This window comes from Anser brachyrhynchus (assembly GCF_964034855.1).
Source record: "Anser brachyrhynchus genome assembly, chromosome: 11".
NCBI lineage: Eukaryota > Metazoa > Chordata > Aves > Anseriformes > Anatidae > Anser > Anser brachyrhynchus.
The window spans coordinates 14,200,200-14,219,911 of record NC_137706.1 but is presented as its reverse complement, the minus strand read 5'-3'; the positions used below and the strand labels follow the sequence as shown (position 1 = coordinate 14,219,911).

The 19,712-nt window shown below is 54.1% G+C and overlaps 1 protein-coding gene across 9 annotated transcripts in view; it reads left to right on the top strand.

Moving 5' to 3' along the window:
- Positions 1-19,712, top strand: part of LOC308200986 (uncharacterized protein) — a 39,043-nt gene that overhangs the window by 4,558 nt on the left and 14,773 nt on the right. For 2 of the 9 annotated variants that reach the window (XM_080607651.1, XM_080607649.1), the window contains exons 2-3: positions 7,123-7,165; positions 9,655-9,724. The exons of 1 other annotated variant lie outside the window; for it this stretch is intronic. In XM_080607651.1, the coding sequence (XP_080463777.1) occupies positions 7,123-7,165; positions 9,655-9,724 (113 nt within the window). Of the gene's footprint in view, positions 3,256-7,122; positions 7,166-9,654; positions 9,725-19,712 lie in introns of all 9 variants that reach the window. 6 more of the 9 variants (XR_013955975.1, XR_013955976.1, XM_080607652.1 and 3 more) reach the window with 5 other exon arrangements.

Here is a 19,712-nt window from a genome sequence, read left to right as displayed (position 1 = left end):
CCCGCCCCGTCGGGGCGCTCCCGGGGCTCCGGGCGGCGGGACGGGAGGGCGGGGAGAGGCGGCCGAGCCCCGCGCACACGCCCGCAGCGCTCCGGGGCTCAGCACGCCGGGAAGCAGCCCTACAAACCCGCTCCCGGCTGCGGGCGGCCGCCGGGTCCGGGTCCGGGAGGCTGGAGGGGGCGAGCGCCCCGGGCGCCTGTCCTAACAAAGCCTCCCCCGTGCCCACCCCGCGGGTCCGACCTCAAAACCCCCCCGGTTTTGGGATATTTTCCTTCTCTCTTCCTCCCTGTCTCTCTTCTCTCTCTCTCTCTCTTTTTTTTTTCCTTTTTGGCTTGATTCTGGCCTCCCTCTTGGAAGGTCAGCTCGCTGATAACGCGATCGCTCCCCCCCCCCCCCCCCGCGTTGGCTCTCGCTTTTGTCCGTAGCTGGGGGTCCCCGGGGAGGGGGGGGGGTCCCCTGGGAAGGGAAGGGGTCCCGCTGCTGGGTGCACCCCTCCTGGCGTGCAGCCGCCGGCCCCGCAGCTTCCCCGGGAGCCGAGCAGTTGGCAGGCACAAAGCCTCCCTCACCTCCGCTGCAAGCCCGAGAAGTTGAAACATAATATGTATTACAATGTCTGGCAAATAAAAAAAAAAAAAAAAAAAGGAAAGAAAGAAGGAGAAAAAAAAAAAAGCAATTGGCAAATCTGCATTCCGTTCCCATGGCGACACAAAGCACCGCGCTCTCCGCCGAGCCTCCCCAGCACGTTTCCCCAGCCGGTGTGGGGCGAGCGCCCTCGGCCGGGGTTGGGGTCTCCAGGGCCCCCCCCAGCACCCTGGGGTCCGCACGGGGCATCGCCGCCAGCCCCTCGCCTGCATCCTGCGGGGATGGTCCCCACGCCGCCGTCAGCCCCCGTGGGCTGTGACATCCCCGGGGAGGCCGCAGGGAGAACCCTTCCCGCGGCTCCAGTGGGCTCCTCACGGGGTCTCTGCCCCCCGGGAGCCGCAGCGGGAGCTGGGGGCGCCGCGGCCGCGCTCCCACCGCTGGCAGAGGTGGGCTGCGGGTGCCCGGCCTGGGGGCGAGGGCAGCGTCGGGGGGCTGAGCCGCCCGTGCCCACCGGGGAGGCGAGAGGAGGGAGCCCCGCGCAGCCCCGAGGCAGGTTTTCCAGCAGCCCTTGCACGGGGGAATGGCGTCAGACGCCACGTAGGCCCGCAAAGCTAAATATGCCTGTGCACCCTTCCAGGGCCGGCAAAGCGTCGCCATAACCGCAGTAAGGAGAAAGGATCTCAGCCTGAATTGGGCTATACCGCGAGAAAGAAAAGTTCTGAGGAGCTGTTGGTATTATGTATTCTAATGAGGAGTCATTGGAGAAATTAAAAAGGGCAGAGAGAGACGACGACGGCAGCACTAATTCCGCAGGAAGCCTCCCAGGGAAAAGGCTGTGTGAGTGTGAACGCTGAAAAGCATGAAGGCCTGGAATTAGACTATCATTTAGAGAGCGTTACTAATCCGAAGTTACAGCAGTAATTCCATGATTTGCTGGGTCCCACACGCAGCGCCAGAATTAAAGATACGGATTTTCTAGAAATGTAACTCAACTGTGGCACCGAGTCTCGGCGAGATCCGAATGAATCATTCATTCCAAAGGCAGCGAAAGACGTGTCATTAAGAACCAACCTCCTTCTCTCCAGCCCATCTGGAATATGTATGCTCAATGCAATCCCAGAAATTGTGGAAGAGATCGGAGGTGGGGAGGAGGGAATGTAGTGCTTTCCCTCCTTTATCATGGCGGTTATTTTTAAGAAATAATTTTCCAATTATTTCCACAATATTGTGAGTGGCACTCGATTCGATTCTTCTTCTATTTATTTTTTTTTTCCCCCTTCCGTATGATAGCATCGAGTCAGGTGCAAACGGTTTCGGTGGAGATGCTTTAAAACTAGAGCGAACAAAGCAGGAGAGAACCGAGCAAGGTGGTTGATGAATGCATTTATTCCGGAGTAATGATTTGATGGGGGATGGAGGAAAGAAACATTCAAATTCCTAATGAATATAATTCAGGAGGAATCACTCGACCAGCGTGGTAGAGAAAATCTGTTTGGTGGGAGTGTTTCTGCGCTGGCAGAGCCCAGGAGGTATTTCTGTCCCTGGCTTTTGTAATTGCAAAAGGTGAAAATTTAAAAAGAGGATTGGAGGAAAAAAAAAATTATATATATATACACGCATATACTAAATGTGTTTGTATGTGTGTATATAAATACATATTATATATATATAATTTTACGAAATAAAATGGAAGTGTGGAAATCAGTGTCTACATGTAAACTCTTACAAAGGATCGAAGCAAGCTTTTTCGCCTTGCTATTGGATCCGTTGTTCAGAAACCACCCTTGGCTCCTCAATTTTTTCTCCCCCAGAGCCCGCGTTCTGGGCGGATTTTTCGGGTATTTTCGCAGGCTGTGGGGCTGGTTGGTGTAACCCACAGCAGTCCCCCCCCAAAACGGGGTTGAGGCGGGGACGGAGCGGTCTGGCCTTTAGTTTCCAGCGGGGAGAAGCCGTGGTTGAATTTTTGCTAGCGCTGAATTCTTCCTTTCCGCCCTCCCTGCCTGCACGTTTGGGGGAGGCACGGAGGCAGCCCCGGCCTGATTAACAAGGAGGCTGAGGCTGGCAGTGAAGGATGGGGACCGTAGCAGGAGCCTCGCCAGCTCGTGCGCGTGGGCGGAGGGCAAAGATGCGGATAAAGCCCCCGGGTAAACCCATCCTCGTGCAAAACCCACCGCCTCTTTCCTTCCTTGCAGCCTGGTGCCAGCTCCTCGCTTTGTGCCCTTTTTGAAGCCCTGGCGGAAGGGGGTCACCGATTCATTTCCTTAGGGCCGGGGGTGGATTTTGGCGAGCGGGACCTCAGCCGAAACATCCCGGCAGCCCCCACGGGTCCCCCCGCATCCGAGCCTTTGCCCTGCTCGTGTAGCTGTTGGCGTCAGCGGGATCCTTCCTCCCACCCCCAGGAGGGAAGGGGTCTCCTGCTGCTGCCCTGCCCCATCGCTTGTGGGGCAGGGGCGATGCCGTGGGCAGGGAGGAGAGCCCAGGTCCCAGGGGGCCGCCCGGCGCCCTCGGCTCTTCCCTCCTCGGTGGGGCTCTGGCGGAGGAGATGGGACGCGGCGCAGGCCAGGCGCGGGTGAGGTCTCTGGAGCTGGGCCCTGATGTCTTTGTTCTTCAGGCAGTGCTGGGGATGGGCAGAGGGAGCCAGGAGCGTAAAGGAGCGGCGTGCGTGGTTTGGGGGTAAGTGGAAAACGTCAGCTGTGGGTTTACCCCGGGGGATCGACGCCCCGGGACGTCGAGTGCTCAAACTCTTCTCTTTATTTCTCTTCTTTCCCCAAAACTTCTCCCCCGTGCAGCGGGCTGGGCTCCCGGCACGAGGTGAGGGGGTTTGCACCAGGTAGCCGAGAAAGCCCAACCCGGTGCGGCTCCGGGGGCAGGTGGAGAAGGGGCTGCTCGGTGCCTGCCGTTTGAACCAGCTGCCTGTGAATGGAGGCAGGGCTGTGTGAGCCCGGCCGCTCGGTTCTGGATGAAATCCCATCAATGGGCATTTTTGTGGAATCGCCTGGCAATGGCTGGTGTGAAGCTGGAGGCCTGGCTCTCTCGTTTCTTTTGTCTCCCTCGGCTCCCACCCCCTCCGTGCGCCCTTGACTCAGGCGGACGGTGCCTCCGCTTACCTGCCCCTCGTCCCGGGCTTTGTCCGTGCCGTCGGGGAAGGGGCAGAGCCAGGGGCACAGCTCGGTGGCTTTGAGGGCGCATCCTGCTCGTGGCTGTGCCCGGGTCTGCAGAGCACGGACAGCGGCTCCCTGACGCACGCGGCTCCGTGGGTGCGAGGTGCTAATTTGGGTGCGAGGTGCTAATTTGGGTGCCGGGAGTTTTTCCGAGGTGTGAGCGCGGAGGTGTTGGCGTCTGGCCGCGCGGCACCTGGGCAATTTGTCACCCCTTCCCACTCCAAGCCCCTGGGAGCCCTCGGGACCAGCGGTGCGAGGTGGGTGCGGTGCCACCAGGCACCTGCAGTCACTCTGCCCCGGTGGGTTTGCCGCTTTTCAGCGTTTCTTACCCGGCGGGGGTGCATTTGCCAAGAGCCCGGCTCGCAGAAGCGAGGTCTGGCGCTGCTCTCCCGGCCGGCAGCACGTGCTGGGGACCTGAGCTCGTGCTGGCCCGGCGGAGCCGTCGCCCTGCCGCAGCCAGGCTGCCCGTGTCCGCCGTGGGTGAGGACGGACGGGGCTTTGGGGTCGGCGTTTTCAGGTGCCGCCCTCCGTGTTTGTTCAGCGGCTCAGGTTTGGTTAGGAGCATTCGCCTCGAAAGCTCAGGAGTGGGGGGAAAAAAAAAAGAAAATGGGGGGGAGGAAAGAACACAATCTCCGTCAGTTAGCTGTCTCTTGGAAACTCAGCTCGCTGTTCCTATAGAGGCTTTCTCTTTTCCTTCACCCTGGTCTGGCCTTAAGTACCACTTTAAGTGGGCTTTGCTCATTCACATCCAGGCTCCTTAGAGCAATTGAGCCCGCGGGGGTTTGAAAAGAAGGGACAGTCCCTCAATGGCAGGACCTTGGGCCAGGCTAATTGGTTTTGGTTCAAGGGGATACTGGATTTGTGAAAAGCCCAAAGACATCTTTCCCACGCCAAATCCCAGCTCTTCAGAGGGGGAAGTGAGGGGTGCCGGGTGGGGAAAGGAGCTGAAAGAAAGGTGGGGTGGTCGGACCTCCGAAACGACCCCAACACCCACCGGCCTCAGCTGGGACGGGGCACCCAGGGGTGGCACGGGGACGGGGTCCCTCCTTCTTGGGGCGGGTGGAAGGCAGGGACGGGCCTGGCGGTGGCTGGGTGCTGAGCACACCGTCCGTGGTGGCCTGGTGTCATTAAAACCAGGCTTTTTCTGTGCAAGACTACCATGGAGATGCTGGGAGGAACAGGAGGATGGGACCTGGGGAGCACCAAATCGCTTGTGTGTGTCCATAGGGGGGATTTGCTGAGGTCTTTTGTATCTCGTTTTGGTTTGGGATTTTTTTTTTCCTTATGCTGAATGTCTCTGGCACCATTCCAGCAGTCCCATGACCTTTACTCTCCCAGATCCATAAAAATCACTTAATTATTGGGCCGAAAATCAAGGCTTGGAAACAAAGCCAGCTTATGGGACCATCATTTCTTGATATATTTCCTGAGAGGACATATTTCTGGGCACCTTCAGAGCAGTGCGCGCAGCTTGTTGGATATGAGATATCAAGGCATTATTTATTGAGGAAGTCTTCACACTCCCTCATCTGTTATAATTAACTGATGACATTTTTTCTTAGGTTCAAAATATGGTGAAAAAGTATAATTAGCACGAAGCTGAGGCACTGCATTAAAATGTCTCCTATAGTTAATGTAAGATAGCCCTGCTATTTATTATAGGAGGAGCTGGCTCTGACCTCTGTGTTGCCTAACACTTTTTATTGTAAAGATTCTTGAACTTTTTTTTTTTCTTTTTGAGAACCTCTGACACTCCCATTGTTTGCTGCGGGCCCTTGAAATTCGGCGGGGGGAAGCTTTTCGGCTAGAGAAATGCCTATTCTTTGTCCCCGAAATTCCTTTCAGGTTTAGCTGAATTATGAATTGTTCGGGATCGCAATTTCCCTTCGGTTGCCTCTTTTGTGGCGCGGGGAGGGGGGGAAAAAGGGGTAAAATCGGTGTTTCACTGAAATAATCACAGACCGGGAGCAGGGTAGAGCGCTGCGGTGCGCTGGCACGGCTGGGCTGGGCGGGAGGACAGTCACGGCCAACTCCACGATCCCTTTCCACATCCAGCTGATCTTCCCGCGCCGTGTCCCAGCCTCCCGGGAGCGAGCTCCTCCAGGTCCTGGGCGGGGGGGGGGAAAAAATTGCGTTTGTGTGCGTGCGGGGCCTGGGTCCTGCCAGCCCCAGCGGTTCACCTTCCCTGCACCGCCGGCCCCGGGAGAGCAGCCTTCTGCCGCTGCCAGATAACATTAGCCCTGTATTTCCCAGTGGCAGAAAGCTGTGCCGAGGCTCGGGGCTCCAAATCCCTCTCCCCGCGCAGGACGAAGGCAGCGATGGGTGTGGGGCGGAGGGAGGGGGAATTCGCCACCCTCGCGTACAATTGTTTTTCTTTTCTTTTTTTTTTTTTTTGGCTTATATAAACAATCTATTATTTATTAGCCATAAATAATACATTTTCTGTATGTTTAGAATGCACGTGATTGCTGCGGATTAAAAACGTGCCCGGTTTAAGGCGCCGAAGCAGGTCGGGGGCACCCGGCTGCGGTTTGGCCACGGGGTGTGAACGCAGGCTGTGCCCGCAGCGGGCTGTGATGGCTCGGTCACAGCCTATTTTTAGCTCCCTCCCTCTTTCCCTGGCCAGGGTGGCTGCACAGCGAGGTGGAATTAAGGTTGCAGGGACGGCCATAAATTGAGCATTTCCAAACTTCTGAAGTGCCCGACCACGCGGTCCGAGCGAGGCCTTTTCAGGGTAGGGTTTCTGCGCTGACCGCCTCGGTTGGGGACAGCGAGCGCAGGGGTAGAGGAGCAGAAAAGACCCATCAGAGTATTGAAAGTGCTCGTCTGAATAGGTGGGGGAGTCACCGGAGCCTACACTTGATCTGAGCTAAATGGCCAAGAAGATGTCTCCAAGCTGAAAGGGGGAAGCCTTTGTTCCTCCAGCAGCGGCCTTGATGTTTTCTTTGCCTTTGGTTTTGCCTCATTCACTCCTGGGGAGGTTCGGGCTCCTTCTCTTGAGGAATCTTCAGCACGTTCAGTGAATCTGCGGGCTGGTGGAAGCGAGCGTGTCCCCAGGAGCGTGCACGCACCCGGCATCGCCCGGCCAGACGTGCACTGCCAGCTCGCAGGCACCGCTGCCTGGCACCCTGGCCTTGCACGCTCGTTCTTCCCCGTGACACTACTGGGAGCCGTCGCACGTGGTGGAGGGAAAGGGGAGGCCTTTGTGCATTAAACGGGAGATCTAATCTCTTCTTTTAACTGCCGGAAGAATTTCCTCCACTTTACCTGGGAGGTGATTACATGCAATGCAGATTTATCTGTGCTCAAGATGGCTTTTTTTTTTTTTTTTCCTTTGTTTACTGGGAATTTCTCCATTCTGGCTCGCGATATCCACCAGGAAAGATTTGGCTCTTCCTGCCCTGTAGCAGAGCGGACTCTAGGTGAGCAAATTTGTCTGGGGAAGTAGGCGGCCGCTCTTTTGTTTTACTTTCCTGGGTCTCGTCCAGTGTTGTCCCCTCGCACACACCCGGTGCTGACACTGGCGCACACTCTCCGGCCAGCAGTGTATTTGCTCTGGGTTATAATTGTACGACCTTAGGGTTTTTTGCCTTGTGGATTCCTGGAGCCTGGTCCCTGCTGGGGGCTGTTCCTGACACAGATACCTACCTACGCTTTGGGTTTCCATTGTGTGGGTACGGCCTGGTGCTTCACGAGCTTCTTTTTCATAACTTTCCCCCTCTCTCCTGCATCTCAGTTCAGCAAAGGGCCTGTCTATCTGGATGCAGGCAATAAACGTCTGTTCTCACCCTGACTTCTATTAATGAGATAGAGACAGGTAAGCATCACACATACCAACTTTCCTGCTCTCAGCAACATCAAGGAAACGGTGACAAGCTATTAATGGAAAGTGATGGTCTGGGTGCTAATTAGTGCTTCCTTTTCAACTTTTACCTACATGTCTGCCGCGATGCCCACCCCAGCCTCTCCTCTCTCCTTGCATCCCTTTGTTTCCAGCGCGTTCTTCGTTCACCGCACGCATCCCATGTCGAAGGGGCTTCTCTCTTTATTTATTTATTTTTTCTATCAATTTCTTTCTGCATCTCTTCATTCCCTTTTTATCCTCTTTTTCCCTTGGTACTTGCTGCCTGCACCCTCTTCCTCCCGTGGCTGCTCCCAGCAAAAAAAAAAAAAAAAAGCATGATGTTGTAGTGGGATCTGAGACCTCGGGGATGGGGCTGCACAAAGTCGCCCGGAGTTTCTCATCTCCATCACCGGGTAGCAATACTCGCTTGTGGCACCAGTGCACGGGGTCAAATCACCCCGGGGACGTGAGGTCAGAGATCTGTCCCCTCTTCCCACAGGTAATGCTGTAGGGAGGCTCTCGGCAGCTCACAGGTCTTGGTCATGGAGCAATTAGTATTTAAAGCAGCTCCTCTGGTGATGCCCAGAGACCGAGGAGGAGGGCTCTCTGCTGCATGAGCCTGTAGGAGATGGCAGGTCCTGCCCCACAGAGCTTGCGGTCTAAACCCTAAATGCACTCGCTCTCCACCAGGCACCAAGGTGGCTGGTTTTTGAGATCCACCCCGATTCCTGCTGCTGCAGCAGTGTGATGCCTGGTCTCAGCTCGGTGCCCAGGCTCTCCCACATCTCTTTCTCCCGACCCTTAGGCTCTGCCCCTTCCCCGAGGACCCTAACCGTCCCCTCCTCGCCTTTTTCATGGGCTGTGGGTTTGCTGTGTCCCGAGGCGTGTCCCAAGGAGCTGCCTAATCTGCCCCTGTCATTCCCAGTCACAGGCTCGGCACACACCGTAGCTTTGCGGGGAGCGCTCGCAGGGCAGCGGGCAGAGGCAGCCATGGTTTGCATATTAGCTAATTAATTTTCATGACTGAACGATGCTGCCTGGTCTCCTGCTTATGCTCCTCGCCGCTCCCCTTCTCCCCCCGCCTCGCTGACACACACACAAGACGACACATCTCGGACGAACGTCAGCATCCTTCCACAGCCCCGAGACGCGAGCGGTTATTCTGCTGGCTTGTCAGACGCGGGTTTCCCTGCTTCATGGTACACAGGGGCCCCCTGCTTCACGTTTGCTGATTCTTATTAGACCCAGCGCGCGAGGGCCCCGTCTCTCCCAGCAAAGCAACGCGCTGCATCCCATCCATAAATCCAGCCCTGGAACAAAGCCTCCTCTACCCTGCCCCATATTTCTACCCAGCCTGCCCGCTTTCCCCTCTCTCTCTCTTTCTCTCTCTCTCTCTCTCTCCTCTCTCTCCCATGCTGAAGGTTTCCTAGTGCCAGGGAGATATGATAATTCTTGTGAAGAGAGCATGAAATGCCTCTGCTCTTTGTGTCTGTTTAATTCAATGAGAATCCCAGCCCCAGATGTCATGAATGGTGGGCTTTGTGCTGGCCCTTCCTAAGCCCTAACCGCCAGCCCTGCTCTCTGTCTTTCTTGTTTCCCACCACTGGATACTGATTAACAAACTAAATTATTTTTCCTCCCTAATGATGTTTTCCCACTTTGCCCACCAGGCTGGAAGAAGCCACGGGGAGGAAAGAGTTTGTGCAAAGGATGAGATAGCCAGGGAGAAAATTAAAGAGACAGTGTTGCTCTCTGGGCTCTGGCAACGCAGGTCCGCTCGGCTTTATTTCCTTATTAGAGGACGTGGCCGTGTCTGGCTGTATTTTATGTGGCCGTGTGTATTTCAGCTGAGGGGACGGGCTTGAAAGCGTCTGCACAAGGTATGCTCTGAAGCATGCCAAGCTCCGTAACTCAATTGCAATCGTGTGCGTGAGTTTGCACGGTCCCAAATTTAAGGTCTCTTTTCCAGCCATTTCTTCATGAGTGACACTTGGTAACTGCTTGACACCCGTCCGTACGTGTGGGAGCCTCTTTCTAATTCAGACAAATTCTCTTTTCCTTAATCAGACATGACTGCGAGTTCGCGGAGTGGGATGCCTTGGGAAGGGCTGGGACGTCTCCACCTGAGCGAGGAGAGGTGAGTCCCTGGGAGTCTCGCTGGAGGACCGAGGCCAACCTGGGCATGGGGGACCAGCTCTTTTACCTGATCCCTTCCTCCGCAGCCAAATTTCCCAGCTAGGCTTTTGAAACAGGGCCAGTTCGCTGCTGCTAGAGAAGGCCAGCAGCGATAATCCAGTGAGCCTGGGTGGACCTGGAGGCAGGCGGCCAAGGCAGGTCCGTGCAAAGCCACCTGCTTCCCGGCCTCCTTGCTGGGCACCAACCAAGCTGTGGCCGGCAAATTCCCTCCTGAAGCAGGGAGAGAGGATGGGTGCAACCGTTGCGAGCAGAAAAAGCAATAGGGAGGGTGAGAGCCTTTCAAAAAAAATAAAAATAAAAATGAGGGTTTGAATTGGGTAGCTGGGAGTTACTGAGCGGGGGAGTGGATTTGGCATTTTGTTTGGTTGGTTTGTTTTGTTAAGAGAAAGGGGGCTCATGCAGGCTCAGCCTGTACAGCAGCTGCTGCCCTCAGTGCTTCGGTGCCCTGCCATGGCTCCCGTTTTCCTCCGCTTAGACTCAGGCAGGAGAAATAAGCAGAGAGAAGGGTGTTGCTTGTCTGCACCCACCAAGCCCCTGCAAGCACAGCCACCACATCCAGCAAAGTACTGCCTTGTGTACGGCCTTTGCTTCCCGCTGCAGTCACATCTGACCCTTATTACTTCTGCAAGGTAGAACAAGGCAGGAAAAATGGCTGTGCAGTGAGTTTCTTCATGCGCCAGGATTTATTAAGAACAATAGGGGAAATCAATCCATCTATGTAGAATACATCGCAGGCTGCAATGGGATAAAGCATTTATTCCGCTCTTGAAGGGTAGAGCTATAACTCATGGGAGGCAAAACCCTTAGCGCTCCGGAGTCCCTTCCCTTCATGTGTGCAAAGAAATGCTTTAGCCCATGGCAACCTACCAGCTATTGAATTTGTGTGGAGAATCTGCCGCCCTTCCCCTCCGCTGGCCCCTTTTTGGAAGGCGAGTCACTCATTAAAACACACCTCTGGAAAAATGAAGGGGCTGTCTGTTCGAAGGCATCTCTGCATCTCGGCTTTACTTAAAACAGAAAGTCAAGGCAGAGGAGAGAATAGAAATGTCTCGGTGACGTAAAAGCAACCCCCCACCAATTTCGAACAGAAAGATTAAACCGGCGCTGGTTTTGCTGAACTTTCTGCTGATGCCCAAGAACCAGGCATTACAATTACAGCGCGGAGGGACAGGTTGGGGTGTTGTGGCAGGGCGAGGCGATGTGCAGGGAGATCTGTGCTCTGTAGCAGAGTATCTCCACTGCTGACTACATGTGTGTCTGTATATGTCAGCACTGCTCTCTGCCCGGCTCTCCGGCTCGCAGTAGACGGCGTGCAGTGCAAAGACTGGAGCAGTAGTTAGCAGGGGCAAAAGGTGACCGGGATTTGTTATAATCTTTCTGGGTGTGTGAGAGTGTGAAGGCGGGGGGGGCATTAATAGTGAAATGGTATTTTCACTAAGCCTATTTTCACTGGGTCTAATCTATCTTGTGGGAAGAGGATCTCTTCAATAGGGCAGACCCAGCGAGGCTCAGGAGCTGTTTGGAGGGGGTCTGGAGAGCCGAGGAGCACGGGCAGGGGGAGGCGTAGCAATTGAGCGGACACATGTCAGACGGTCTTCCTCAGCAGAGATGACTTGGTAGGTAGCGTGCTGTTGGGCAGATGGGGTTAATTCTTACACCCAAATCAAAAGGCGACCGAGGGGGGAATGTTTTATTAATGAAAGCAGCCCTTTGTGAGTATTCCTCCTGAGGCACGTTCCCTCCACCCGCTGCCTTCCCCCCTGGCTGCTGTCTGGCCCCGCGTCTTGCTCAGTACCTGCTCAGCTGCCACTCACCCACTGATGGGTTTCATCAAGAACTGTCTCTGCATGTCTGAGTTGTGGGCCCGGGCGAGCAAGGCCATGCAGGAGGAGGGACCGGTCCTCGGCCAGCCTGGAGAGAGGACGCGCCACAGGCAGGCAGAGCTCGGGCTGACACAGGTTGCATGTCAGCCCATCGATTGCTGCAGGGTCACCTTTTGCTGGTATCAAAGAGCGAGGGACACCGTGGTTTGCAGAGCACAAGGAAAAATGCAGGTCAAAAGCGGGCACCTCAGTGGGCTGCAGATGAAGGGGACAACTGGAGGCTGGGCTGGGGAGGTTCAGAGTGCCTCACCCACCATCTAGCCCTCTTCCCATCCCACTGTCTTGCTGTCCTGACAAGAAATGGGCTCAAGAGAAAGGGCAGAGGAGCTGGTTTCTGTGCACCAGAATGCATTCCTGCCTGCTTCCTCAGGCAGACTGGGCAGCTTGTGCTAAAGGACCGGGCTGTGGGAGTGGGAAGATCTGTGAGCAGAATTTATTTCTGTCGCTTTGTTAAAAATAAAACAAAAGCTGTTTTATGACAATTGATTTAGAAGAAGGAGGAAGCGGAGCTCAATTCCCAGAGCTCCTTTTAGAAAGGCTCTGCATGTGTGCGTGCGCGTTGTATGTGTGTCAGAACAGAGCACCCAAGGAAGGTCGGGTCGGGAAACCTCGCATGGAAGCGGGGAAGAGACCCCGGTGCATGGCTGCTTCCCTGAGGGAACCCCCGCAGGGCTAATGTTTGATCTGAGGCTCGGCTGTACTCCTCTGAAACCTTGGGATGTCAGGAGCTCGAAGGGAGCCTGGGACGGAAGAGGATGCTATTTGCATTTTCCTATGAATGCATCTATTTGTATAAATATGGTGTCTCCGTGCATGCGCACACTCCCCTACGCATGCATTTGTTTGAAGAGCAACGCACTGTCCCCGTGGTGTTCTCCGCTCAGGGCCAGAATTGGTTAGCCTGAAATTCAGACTCTTCCTGGAGGAGCTGTAACTCCCCTCCCTGCTCCAAATCTAGCGATGGCTATGGACGCAGGAGTCCCGAGATGTTTTGCCGTGCGATAGCAGAGTTTCATTCTGGAGGATTGCAACTCCCCCTTTCAAATTTGCACAGACATCAAAAGAGTCTGGAAGGTTCAAACAGATCACAACGTAATCAAAATGCCAAGCCACCGTCTGTTTCTGCCTTTGGGTTGACAAGCAGGATTAGCACCCAAGGGAAGCAGGGTGTAATAGTGTTTCACGGGCACTGTGAACAGCCCAGAAGTGCGCAGAGTACAGAAAGGTTAGCCGAAGGGCAGGTCTAGCTACAGACTTATGGTTGGGGGATGGATTTTAAAGCAACGAGCTGTACGCGTACAACCTCTGTGGATATTTACTTCAGCAGAAGGCAGGACTGTCCTGCATATGGTTATGTCATGCTGGAAGCACTTTAAGCTAAACTGGAGAAAGCCGGTCTTGGCCTGGAATATGAGTTGGAGATGTGCACCGGAGCAGCAAGCAGCAGAATCGGTTGACCTATAGGGCTGTCATGATAACGGTGTGGCTTTCCGTGTAGACAACCCCAGAGTGGAGTAGCTAGCCTGCCATCCCTTATGTTTCACTGTCTAACTGAGATGTATAACACAGCTTGTCTGCGTGCGGCTGTAATCGCCCTCTTGCCCGGGTAACGCGTGCTCTGGTTCTCAGCAGTGTAGTGGAGCAGATGCCAAATCTTCTATGTGTGTCATGTGCCTGTTTTGCCACGCGAAATAGCCCCATCTTGGCTAAAGGTACATGAAATGCTTCCCAAATACCGCTTTTATGTCAGTAATTGCTATAGCCATCCTGAGGACAGCCCAAGACCACGGATGAGAGTTCCTCATTCAGTATTTGAGCTTACTCATTTGGAGAGGAACAACATTGATGTTTCCACTGTAAAGTTCTCATGAAATGGGAAACACCAGGTGTAGCATTGTTTGCGTCATCTGTATGACCTTACCTTTACGTTTTTATAACTGACTTTGTTTTAAATTTTTGTTAAATTGAAATTTGGGAAGGTTGTGTTTTCGTTACGGGTGCCTCTGCAGATTTAGCTTGGGATTTGTTTTGTTCCGCACAGGAGAAAGGCAGGATTTGCCCGTGACTTGTTCTGGTGGCTGGGCAGGCCATGGTTTCCCTCATAGCTCTCAGCCCAACTACCTGCGCTGCTGTAGATGTCCACAAAACCTTTCCCTGGGTCAGACCCCAGTTGGGACACAGTCTCCAGCAGCTTACGGGATTTATGGGGCACATCCAGACAGGCAGCTGTGTACTGAAAGCGCCTGCCTGTGTGCAGGGTGGACCTGAGGCCCGCCTCGGCTTCAGCAGGTGCCTAAAGGGACAGGCATTGTGAGGGCACAGCCACCTCTATAATCACAGGCAGGTTCCTGGCAACGTGCACTGCCTTGTGAAGGAGAGGTGTATTGTAGTGAATAGCCCCACGAGCTGAATTTTCAGGTCAGAAAGGCTCGGGGAGAAGCTGTGGGAGCGCTATGCACCTGGCGCCTCGGCCCTGTGAGCGAGCGGCCTGGGCTAAGATGGCCGCTCGCCCCGCCTGTGGGCACACTCAGGCCCGTGATGGCGTCTCCCTGGCTCCCAGGGCCCCCCTTTTTTCCCTTCAGGGCTGCAGGGTGGCTGCCCATGCTTCCAGCCCCCGGTGCCAGCTGCCAAGGGCCGGGCAGAGAGGAGCCCGCCGGGGCAGGCCAGCCGCAGCCCTGAGGCAGCGTGGGCCCTGGCGGCCATTTTGAGGGAGGCAAGCGCTGCCTGTAAGATGGCCGCATGGGCATGAGGTGGGGTGCAGCGCTGCCTCGTCTTCGCCACGCTGCCTCCCTCACGCCGTCCCCTCCTTATCTTGCTAATTACCAATGAAGGCAGAACAATAACGGGAGCTGGCATGCCCCAGTTCTTTCTCTGCCACCTCCTTCCTCGGGCGGAAAATCTGCACGCATAACCCCCCCCCCCCTTCTCCCCCCCGCCCGCCAGCCCCTCTGTGATATTAATTGAATTAACATACTTCCTAATTTGCCCTGTGTTTTCTGCACGCCGGCTCCCAGCCGCCTCGTCATGGCTTATCCAACTGGTGGGGAAGGAGCGAGCGCATTCTTCCCCTCCGCTCGTTTGGTTGTATGCGAAAAATCCTTAATGACATATAAAAGGGGTGGCGTGGGGGTGGGGATGGCGGGACAATAGCCCATGAGGGATTTGGCAGGAGACGTGCAATATTTACCGAGATAGACCATCCTTGCTGTCGTTTTGTTGGTGGATTACGACGGCCGTTTTCACCGCGTTCCTCCATTTATTTATTTTTCCGATGGCAGGGGGGACGCGTTGGCACGCTGCTGCTTTGTACGCCTTGCTTCACCTATGAAAAGGACACATTAAGGTGTTTCCATAAACCCCTGGATGACAAAGAAAGCGCCTTTCTGCTCGGCTCGTATGCAACAATGACAGAAGCCTTTAAAACCATGATTTTTCCCCCCCAACGATTGCAGAAGGCTTCCCCTAAAAGGAACTTAAATACATATCATTAAATCTAAAGCACTAAGCTCCGCTCCTGCTAACTATGCCATGCTTTTTGTTTCTGATAGTATTTGTCCATTGCACAGAGCAAGCGATGGATGCGGAGCCTCCCCCGCCCTCCTCCCTTTGTTTAAATGACAAAATGTTTCTATGTTTTTGTTTAGAAAATAAACCTTTGTGTTTTTTTCAGCTTTTATTTTTATTTTGCGTTTATCCTGGCATGAAATCCAAACTCCCCCTCTTCCCAGATCTTGGGAATCCATGTTCCTTGTGATCGTTTTTCCCTCCTTTATCTAAAAATGCAATGCTATTTTACAGTATTTCTCTGAAAACGCACCAATAATATTTTGAATTTGAGTATTTGGGGCTTCAGGATATTGCTTTTTTTTTTTTTATATATATAAGCGATGAATGAAAAGCAGTGATTTAAGTGTGTAATGCACAATACAGATGCCATGCATTGTAAATACATTTCAGGGGCATAAAATCCAACACAGAGAGCCGGTGTTCCACGAAAGCCGGGAGTCCAAAAATAACTGTAAAAATGAATTGTCTGTCGGGACGAATCTCTCAGATCCCATCCAATATTTGCAAGGTTACAATATACAACTGGGTTACTTATTGGCATACATATCTCATTTTAAAATGCTGATGACAAACTAAAAAAAAAAGAGGTGAAGGAGATATTTGACTGATTATTGAATAACGTGGATTCCTTGCATTTAATTTCATACTTACATGCTATTTGCTTATCCCATGTTTATGGGTATGTGCTTTAGCTTCATATAAATCTCTCCTGTCTGTCTGTCTCGCCGTGTTCTTTTCTCTTCTGCTATCCCATCTGCTTCTCATGGTCCTTCTCCTGAAACCACATCACAGGGTCCGATGGGGATAAAGGGAATCTGCCTCTGGTCTCTATCATAAACATGCCAACGTGGGCTATTGTGTCGGGAGCCGGCGGTCACCAGATGGTGCTTGGTTGCCCAGGGTCTGTGTCGCTGGGTTTGGTCTCTCTGTAAGCCAACAAGCCCTTTAGTATTGTGTCCCCTAAAGATCTACCTGTCCTGTCCAAGGACGATGTAGGGACCTTGGGTGATGTATCCCAGAGAGGAGATGCTTCTGGAAGTGCTCAGCGCTTTGCAGCCTCAGCCATGCAGATACGAGCTACCCTTGCAAAGCTGAGATTTGTTAATCCCCGTGCTCAGCCGTGTTCACCCCATCTGCATTCATGGGAAGGAAAATTAGCATGTTAGTTTGTGTAGGACTAAATGCTGTCCTCATGCAAAAAAAAAAGGTCTGTGCCAGCTTGAGCAGACATCTCCCCTTGGTAGCTTTAAGCACCAGGCTTGGGAAGACTGGGCAGTAATACCTCTGCATCTGTAGGGTGCAGACAAAAATCAAGGTATCTCATCTTGCCTGGTGTTTGCAAAAGGACTGGCTTGTGTGGGTATTATTGAGAAATGGTTACAGAGAGCAGCTGAGGTATGGGGCTTTCCCCGAGAAAAAACGTTCAGTGCGTCCAGCCAGGAGAGACCTGGGACAAATCCTGCTCTTCACTTGGTGTCTGCACATCCTCAGGAGGTCCTGGACGTTGTTGTGCATGTAAGCTGCAGAGGGGGAATTAATGCAGAAATAAAGATTGAGAATAAAAACACTGAATGCAGACAGATGGAGAGAGCCTGGCATAATTACATTTAGTGGAGGGCCGCCATGAATGAAACCAATTAAAGGAGAAGCAATGCTTCTATGAGAGAGAGAGGGGGGAAGATGGCCACCTCTCTGTGACTTCTTAGGCATCCATCGTCCGGTGGGGGTGAGTCCCCAGGTCACGAGGGAAAATGTGCACGCTTAGCAGGACTTCACTTATCTGCCAGGGCAAAAAAAAAGAAGGAAATGGGAAATGGAGGACACTGGCAGGGCAGGAGCGGAGCTGGCTTGCAGCCAGCGCCAGCCTCGCAGTCCCCATTGTCTCATGGCTTTAATGCGTGCCTAGAAATCCAGTATTTAGGATTCAGGTTGCCGCTGTAAAGCAGAAAGGTCGTGCTCAGCGCCGCTTGGCTTGGATTCCTCAGGCAGCTCTTTTGCCTGCATGCCCCACGTTGGGGCTGGCTCAGCAGAAGGGCTCAGGCCAGGCGTGTGCAGCACCTCGCACGTGGCTGTGGTGGCTTCGTGGTTTGGGGAGGGCAGCAGGAGGCGGAAGGAAATATCCAGGAAACCACATAAGGGAGAGGGTGTTGGGGTATGTGTGCATAGGCTGAGCATGCCTTATGGACAAGCTTGGCTGAAAACCTTGCAAGCCAGGAGCAGTGCTTCTCTTCCTCTGGTTCCCACCCTATCAGACACTCAGCCAAGTTCAGAGGGAGCTCTGCAAGTCGTTGCTGCAGGTGGCCAGGGCTAGAACAGTCTTTTGGGGCTATTTCTTCTGGTTTAAGCAGCACTAGGCAGAGCTTTGAGAAGCTCTGCCCGTAGAAGGCATCAGTGCCCTCTTCTAGGGTCTGTGCCGTACCCTAAACAAAGAAATAAGGAATCGATGCCCTGCTCAGGAAAGGTGGAGGTGGGAATGCCCCCCCTGCACTCTGGGTTGGGTGCCAGAAATCCCTGTTTTCCAGCTTTCTTCCCCTCTTCCATCCCTCTCTCAGGGGTGGATGCCTTCTGGGTGGAACGGCAGCTGGCGAGGCTCGGCCAGAATGACTCTCAGGGGGTTTATCACACGGCTTGGGATTTGAGATGTTTGTTGTAAAACCCCATCACCTGGAATCAAGGGCTGCTTGAAAGTTTCAGTTTTCACTTAAAAGTAATAAAATGGTGCTAACGAGAAGTGTATTTATGGGCATCATCATTACAGGGGAAGCTCTGGAAACAAGGCAAAGACATGCTAGGGCCTGGAATTGCCAATCTGAAAAAGATCCTCCAAATCCTCGGGTGTTTCTGGAGTCAAAATTAATGGTTTTGAGGAGTCAGATTCCTGGTATTCAGAGCTCGAGGCTGGAAGCATAAAATGCTGCATAGCTTTGACTGGGGAGTGAAAGAGAGCCTAGCAAATTCAAGTACGATGGATTGCATTGGGTTGGATGGGGTCTGGCTTGCTCCTGCTGGGTGTACTGATGACTCTCAGGAGCGGTCCAAGCCACTGATCGTAGAGAAACTTGGAAGTGAATGTCTGCGGTGTGTGCTTCAGCCTCTGACCTGTAATAGTTGGTGATGCTGGTGAAGGCACCCTGTTCTGCAGGAGATCAAGTCAGGGGTGCCCACGTGTGTATGTGCTCATGGAGCTGGTGGGGGTGAGGCTGCACAGAGGCAGACTGGCTGTGCCTGTGGACCTGTACTGGTCTGGCACACTCTGGGGACAGCTGGCAGAACATTATTTGACTTCCCCACTGCCAGGGCTCAGGAGAAAAATGCGTGGTTTTTTCATTTCTCTGGTCCTTGCTTTAACTGAGAGGTCAGTGCTGTGCTCAGTGCCATGGGGGACTCTGCTTAAGAGCCAGGGGAGAAGGCACTGTCCCTGTGCTGTCCTCCTGGGGCTGTGCAGGAGCTCCCTGGGTTGCCACAGCCACGTCCCAGGTTGCCACTCAGACCGGTCTCAAAGGGGCACATGCTCCTTCAGTCCGTTTGTGATGCGCTGCACAGGCATCACCCTCACACCAGTCACCACTTTGTCTGAACGTGCTGTAACCAGCGTGGTTTTTAATATATCTTATGTGGAAATGTGCTGGAGCTCACCGAAATGAAGGGGAAACTGCAGGCACGAGTCAGGACTTGTATGAGCTGGCCCCGTGGCTTCTTGAGTTCTTTTGGGTCTGGCTTTCATTACCCCACACAGCCGGCTCTGCTCATCCACAGCATTTAAAGCAGCTCCGGTCCTGCACCGTCCCCGGGCTGGGCTTTTCCCGGCGGTGTGGAACTGCGGAGCAGAGTGGAAACGCAGAGCGCTAATGAGCGGGTGCTAGGCCGGGGCCCATCGGGCTCGTTTTGCCCGTGATCAGGCTCAGGGGTGACGTGGCAGAGCAAGCGGAGAGCTTGGGGAGGAAACAAACGGCTCACGTACACGGGCTGGCTGGGGAGCCCCTTAGGGGACCGCTGCCTTGCGAAGGGGAGATGTTACCTGCGGCTTGCTGGGCTTCTGTAGGCTGGTGGGACCTCAGACTTGTGTCTCTTTCCATCCTCACGTGCCAGAGGTTAAATGAGCGCCTGCTCTTGCTGCGAGAGCTTTAGGATATGGTGGCTGGTCTCCGGTCCCTAACCAACAGTGCGCAACATGGCTGAGTGCTGGGGGAGCAAAGGCTCTGCTGCTTCCCTTCGTTTGTGGAAGGGCTGCCCCGTGTGAGCACGGGGCCTGGGTCCGTCCGAGCTGGCCACAGACGCCCGCTGCGTGCAGGGTTTGCCTGCTCCCCGTCCTCTGGGGGCAGCCTGGGATTGCTGGCACTGGTTGCTCGTCCTGCTGAACCTTCAGACCTGCTCGGTACGTGTCACCCGGGCAGGCACGGGGACACCGGGCTGTGCAAACCGCACACCGTGCCCCTGAGGGACCGGCTTCACGGCTGTGCGGAATTAGTCTGCATTTTC